The 5373-nt window shown below is 67.5% G+C and overlaps 2 protein-coding genes and 2 non-coding genes across 4 annotated transcripts; 3 read left to right on the top strand and 1 right to left on the bottom strand.

Annotated features, from left to right (window-relative positions):
- The first annotated feature begins 58 nt into the window (after positions 1–58).
- Positions 59–1820, top strand: LOC112118043 (60S ribosomal protein L10). Its single transcript, XM_024216243.2, has 4 exons — positions 59–252; positions 420–558; positions 963–1125; positions 1604–1820. The coding sequence occupies exons 1-4, from the start codon at positions 81–83 to the stop codon at positions 1757–1759; spliced, it is 630 nt and encodes a 209-aa protein (XP_024072011.1). The 5' UTR covers positions 59–80; the 3' UTR covers positions 1760–1820.
- LOC112118047 lies at positions 588–720 on the top strand. The gene has a single exon (XR_002909017.1). It is a non-coding gene; the product is annotated as a small nucleolar RNA SNORA70 (small nucleolar RNA).
- Positions 1357–1489, top strand: LOC112118046. Its single transcript, XR_002909016.1, has one exon. It is a non-coding gene; the product is annotated as a small nucleolar RNA SNORA70 (small nucleolar RNA).
- Positions 1821–2038: 218 nt separating the features above from the next.
- On the bottom strand, positions 2039–4120 carry LOC112118044 (deoxyribonuclease gamma-like). Its single transcript, XM_024216244.2, has 8 exons — positions 3989–4120; positions 3820–3908; positions 3592–3678; positions 3359–3456; positions 3027–3139; positions 2736–2893; positions 2379–2475; positions 2039–2113 (listed from the first exon to the last, which is right to left on the bottom strand). The coding sequence occupies exons 1-8, from the start codon at positions 4118–4120 to the stop codon at positions 2039–2041; spliced, it is 849 nt and encodes a 282-aa protein (XP_024072012.1).
- Between the last annotated feature and the right edge of the window lie 1253 nt (positions 4121–5373).

The raw sequence follows: 5373 nt of genomic DNA, 5'->3' as shown, positions 1-5373 counted from the left end.
TGGGGGGTCTCTGCCAGCTTGGACACCCCTCTCCCTGCTCCCCGGGGAAGGAGCCACGCCTGGTCCAGGAAGAGCCGGGGATGAGACCCCAGGGTCTGCTCTGGCTCACAGGGGCCCCCCCTCACCCATCTCCTCACCCCCCAGATGCCAAGATCCGCATCTTCGACTTGGGCCGGAAGAAGGCCAAGGTGGACGAGTTCCCCCTGTGCGGCCACATGGTGTCGGATGAATATGAGCAGCTCTCCTCCGAAGGTGAGGGGGGCTGGGGCCTTCCCTGGGAGGTGGGGGCTTGTTCGGGGCGGTGCTTGCCTGCGGGGGTGGGTAGGGTCAATAAACCTGCCAGGAAGATCCCAGCAAGGGGCTGCTGGTTGGGGGGGGCCCTTGTTCCTGTCCCAAGTTCACTCTGTTCTCCCCCCCAGCGCTGGAGGCCGCCCGGATCTGTGCCAACAAGTACATGGTGAAGAGCTGCGGGAAGGACGGCTTCCACATCCGCGTGCGCCTGCACCCCTTTCACGTCATCCGCATCAACAAGATGTTGTCCTGCGCCGGCGCCGACAGGTGGGGGATCCTGGGGGGTAGGGGGGACCCCGCAGCCAGTTAAGCCGACCGGCCCATCTGCCGTGGGGGCCCGGTGTGCAGTGGCTGCGCACAGCACCCCCCCTGGTTGTGTACGTGCTCCGTGCCCCGTACGGAGCGCCCTAAGGGACCGCGGGGACATGGACACGTTGCGTTTAGGGGGGCAGTTGATGTGGGCGGTGACTCCCTAAGGGGCTGCGGGGACATAGGCGGTGAGGGGGGCAATGCCCTAAGGGGACATGGGTGTTTGGAGCAGGGAGTGATGCCCTGTGGGCATAGGGGGTGTTTGGGGTGTGGCGGAAGGCAGGGGAGGTGGGGGGCGTTGCGAGTGGTGGGGGCAATGTCCTCCGTGGCCCCCCCAGCTCATGCCCCGTGGATCTTGGCAGGCTGCAGACGGGGATGCGTGGCGCCTTCGGCAAGCCCCAGGGCACCGTGGCTCGGGTGCACATTGGCCAGGTCATCATGTCCATCCGCACCAAGGCCCAGAACAAGGAGCACGTGGTGGAGGCCCTGCGCAGAGCCAAGTTCAAGTTCCCTGGGCGCCAGAAGGTAACTGGGGTGGGGGCTCTCCCCCAATCATGGTGGGGCTGTCTGGGGGTTGTGCTTCCTTTAGGGGCTGCCGGGGCAGGGACTGGCTGGCTTGGGGAGGCAGGAATGGGGCCTGAGGCCGTTCCCCCTCTACTGGGCAGCAGCTCGGATCTGGCCCCACGGCAGGGACTGGCTGGTTCGGGGGTGATGGGGTGGGAATGGGGCCTGGGGCCTGTCCCTCTCGGGGGGGCCCCGCAGCCAGTTAAGCCGACCGGCCCGCCTGCTGTGGGGGCCCGGTGTGCAATGGCTGCGCACAGCACCGCCCCTGGTTGTGTACGTGCTCCGTGCCCCGTACGGAGCGCCCTAAGGGACCGCGGGGACATGGGCATCAGAGGTGTGGGGGGGTGACACCCTAAGGGAACGTGGGGACACAGCTGGTGTCTGGGGGAGATCTCCTGTATAGCTGGCACCCCCTTAACCGCTGTCCCCACCCCCCCAGATCCACATCTCCAAGAAATGGGGCTTCACCAAGTTCAACGCGGACGAGTTCGAGGACATGGTGGCTGAGAAGCGGCTGCTGCCAGATGGCTGTGGCGTAAAATACATCCCCACCCGGGGGCCCCTGGACAAGTGGCGGGCCCTGCACGCCGCCTGAGCCCCCCGGCTGCCCCCCATCCCGGGGGCACCGCAACAGGAATAAAAGCATTGGCCTCTAATGCCTGCCTGTGTGTGCTGTGGGGCAGAGCTGAGGGGGGATCCTAGAGGCACAGCCCCCCACTTCCCTGGGGGGCAGCATGGGGCAGGATGCCCTGCTGGCGGGGGGGGGCAGGGCCTGGAGTAACTGAACTCCAGTGCTGTGGCTTGGGGACTGATGTGGGGCAGCTTGGGCCCCCCGCTGATAGGGATGGAGGCAGGTCCTGGCCCTGTGGGCTGCTCACAGCTCCCGCGGTGTCCGGCTGGCCAGGCGCAGGTTCACCTCCACGGGGTAATGGTCGCTGATCTGCAGGGCCTGGGGAGGGGGAGTTTAAATTGCTGGGGGGGTCAAGGGGTGTGCACCCCACTGCCCTCCCTGAGCTGGAAGAGAACCCAGCCCCCCCTCCCAGGAGTCCTGGGCCCACCCACTTCTCTTGGTTCTGGATGGTATCTGAGGGAGTGACACACTTCCTCTCCCCCCTGGCTGGGGGGGGGGTCCCCATCTCTGCTCCCTTCCTCCTCCCTTGTTGTGGCCGGGGGCAGTGGGGGGGTCGTTCCCAGATGCCAGGGTCCCCTCTCACCTCCTCCTCCGACAGCCCCAGGCTCCTGGCGAAGTTGTATGCTTTGGCTGAGCCGGGCACCACGGCTCTCAGCAGCTCGTCCCCCTGGACCACAATCCTGCGGGGCAGAGGGGGGGTGAGGGGGGAGCTGTCCCTTAACCTGCCCCTTCCCCCAGCTCTCTCTCCAGCCCCCCCCCACTGTCAGAGCAACCCCAAGGCTGGGGGTGCAGTGGGGAGAGAGGCAGCCTCCCTCGCACTCCTTTCCCCCAGGGGTTAACCGATAACCTCTGCCGGGGCTCTCTGCTCTGCCAGTACTCCCTGCCATGCAGGGACCCCCACCTGCTTTGGGGAGCTAGTCCCCCCGGGCTGCCCCGGTACCTGTCGTAGGCACAGTGGGTCCGGGCTCGCACCGTGGTATTGACGCCGTCCCCGATCAGCCAGTGGAAGCGGGGATCCCAGCGCAGCTGGATGGACCCCCAGGCACTGGGGGGGACATAGGCCCCCCCTGCGTTTAAGTCCCCTAGCACCATCACGTTCTGGTGGGGAAAGAGAGCAAGATGGGCGCCGGTCACCTGGGTCCTGTTCCCCTTCACCCCCACCCCACCCCCCAGGGCCTGAGAGCTGCAAGGGAACTGTCCCGGCCGCCTGGGTCCCGTTGTTCCCCCGTACCTGGGTTCCCCAGCGCTGGCTCAGTTCCTGGCAGACCTGGTGGAGCTGAGCGATCTCGTGGGGTGCATTCTGGGGGCTGGCATGATGGGAGAGCAGCACAAAGTCCTTGATGGCTGGGGGGGGGGGGGGGAGAAGAGAGCTGTTAGTGGGGGGGGACCTGATTCCCCCGCTCCCTCACTCAGTGCCGCTGCTGGTGCCAACCCAGCCAGGGGGTAGCTGTCCCCAGGCACAGCACGGGGGGTGGGGGGCACAGGGGGCATCCCAAAGCTGGAGAGGGAAATGGGGACTGGGGGAGGAAGAGGTGGATGGTGTCGGGGCAAAAGGGGACCCACCTGTGCTGGGCACATAGAAGCGGGCGGCAAAGGGTCCGCGGGCAAAGTCTCCAGCCTCCCCAAATTGGCACCAGTCCGTGACCGTCACCAGGTCCGCTCTACGGGAGAGCACAACGGGGTCAGGGTAGCCCCAGGGTGGGGAACGAGGCACGGGGCTTTCCCCCTAGGGGGCACCGGCTGGGATCTGGCCCCACCGTGGGGGCACCCGGGCTTGCCAGGGGCTGGGGAGTTACCGATACACGAAGATGATCTGCTCTTTGTAGGTCCCGCGGCCGAGTCTCCGGCTGCCCAGCTGGGCGTAGCTGTGGGATGGGTCGTACCTGCCCCGAGGAGAGAGTGGGGAACATCAGCGTGCTCACGCTGCCCTCTCGGCCAGGAGGGGACGCAGGAGTCCTGGTTCCCAGACCCCCTCCCCTCCCAGCACTGGGGTGGGAACCCAGCTGTCCTGGCCAGCCCAGTACCTGTTCAGCTCCCGCAGCAGGGCCTGCACCGCGTCCCCCTTTGCGTCCCGCACTTCCTGCACGGCAGCAATGTCACAGCGCACCAGGATCTGCAAAGAGACGCCCGCTCAGTGTGGGGAGCTGGGCGCTGTCCCGGCTCCCCTTCCCCCCCACCTCCCTGAGCCGGTACCTGCACCAGTGCGCCCATCACCCGGGCATCACCCGACTTGGCCTCCCCAAAGCCGTGCGTGTTGAAGGCGCAGATCTTGAAGCCGGCGCCGGCCAGGCGTAGCCCGAGCAGCAGCAGGGCCAGGGGGCGCATGGTGGGGCCCCGGGGAGCAGCAGCCAGGCAGGGACGAGGCCTGGGGGGTCTGTGTCCAGGCTGCGGTGGCCCTGCCCGCGGCTGCTCGCTGGCTGCTGAGTCAGCAGCTGGGGCATGGGGCCCTTTGTCCGGCTGAGCCCAGCACGTGCAGGGGAGAGAACCGCCTGGGCTGGGCCTGTGGCCCCCAGGCTGGGCCCCACATAGAACCCAGGAGTCCTGGCTCCTGACCCCCCCCACTGCTCGCTGCTGTAACCTATCACACCCTCCTCCCCTCCCAGAGACAGGGAGAGAACCCAGGAGTCCTGGCTCCCAGCCCTGCCCCCTCCCTGAGCCTGGGAGGGAGGTGGACCCGGGCTGCCCCCCAGGTGGTTTGTGGGGCGAGGGGAGGACCCAGTGCCAGCTGGCTGGGCTGGGGTTCTCCAGCCCCCTCTGGCCTGGCCCCAGCGGGCCCCCATTGGCCCTGGGTCTCGCTAGCTGCCCACTACAAGGTGCCCCCCTCAGCCCTGGCCAGCCATACTTGCATTCGGCTCCCTGCCCCCCCAGGACCCTGGCCTTGGGGTGGTGCCGACAGGACAAACCTGGAGGGGCAAGTGGGGAACGGGGGCTTTGCTCGTTCTGCCCTGAGGGTAAAAGTGACAGGAAACCTGCTGGCCAGGCAGGCCCCAAAGGGTTAAACCAGGCACCAGCTAGTGGGGGGGATCCCCTGTATACCTGGCCCCCGCCCCACTCCAGAGGTGGCTGCATCTCAGCCCGCGTGATGCCTGGGGGTTCTGGGCGCGCTCGTCGCTCACCTGGAGCTTGTGTTAATGGATGGAGGCTCGCGCCCCCCCAGCTCGGCCTGGCCTCAGGCTGGCAGCCCCGTCGCTGTGCTCTGGGTGTGGGCAGCACCTGGCACTGCTGGGGCCTGCCCCGATGCACCCGAATACCCGTCGCCGCAGTGGGTGCGGTGACGCCTGGCACTGAGCACACAGCAATCCCCAGGCTGACACCAAAGCAGGTGCGCGGCAGGGCCGGGCGCCCAGCTCACAGCGAGGTTAGCGCTGGCAGAGATGTAGAGCGGGGGGGATAGGCCAGCAGGAGTGAGTCAAAAGGCTGGGTCTGATCAGCGAGGAAAAGCAGTGACTTGGGGCGGGGACCTAGGCTAGAGGCCGTACGGCCATGTGTGGGGGGCAGACGGGCTAGAGGCCGTACGGCCATGCGTGGGGGGCAGATGGGGGGTGGGCTAGAGGCCCCTACGGCCATGCGTGGGGGGG

This window comes from Terrapene carolina, unplaced genomic scaffold (assembly GCF_002925995.2).
Source record: "Terrapene carolina triunguis isolate 2854851 unplaced genomic scaffold, T_m_triunguis-2.0 Scaffold28465, whole genome shotgun sequence".
Taxonomy (NCBI): domain Eukaryota; kingdom Metazoa; phylum Chordata; order Testudines; family Emydidae; genus Terrapene; species Terrapene triunguis.
The sequence above is the reverse complement of the archived record's forward strand: the minus strand, read 5'-3'. Positions and strand labels throughout refer to the sequence as shown.

Coding starts and splice junctions, on each gene's coding strand:
- LOC112118043 (XM_024216243.2), top strand. CDS start 81: ATGAGACCCCAGGGTCTGCTCTGGCTCACAGGGGCCCCCCCTCACCCA. Junction 253..419: donor TGAGCAGCTCTCCTCCGAAG/GTGAGGGGGGCT, acceptor TCTCCCCCCCAG/CGCTGGAGGCCGCCCGGATC. Junction 1,126..1,603: donor AGTTCCCTGGGCGCCAGAAG/GTAACTGGGGTG, acceptor CCACCCCCCCAG/ATCCACATCTCCAAGAAATG.
- LOC112118044 (XM_024216244.2), bottom strand. CDS start 4,120: ATGCGCCCCCTGGCCCTGCTGCTGCTCGGGCTACGCCTGGCCGGCGCC. Junction 3,140..3,358: donor CTTCTATGTGCCCAGCACAG/GTGGGTCCCCTT, acceptor CCCCCCCCCCAG/CCATCAAGGACTTTGTGCTG. Junction 2,894..3,026: donor GCCAGCGCTGGGGAACCCAG/GTACGGGGGAAC, acceptor TTTCCCCACCAG/AACGTGATGGTGCTAGGGGA.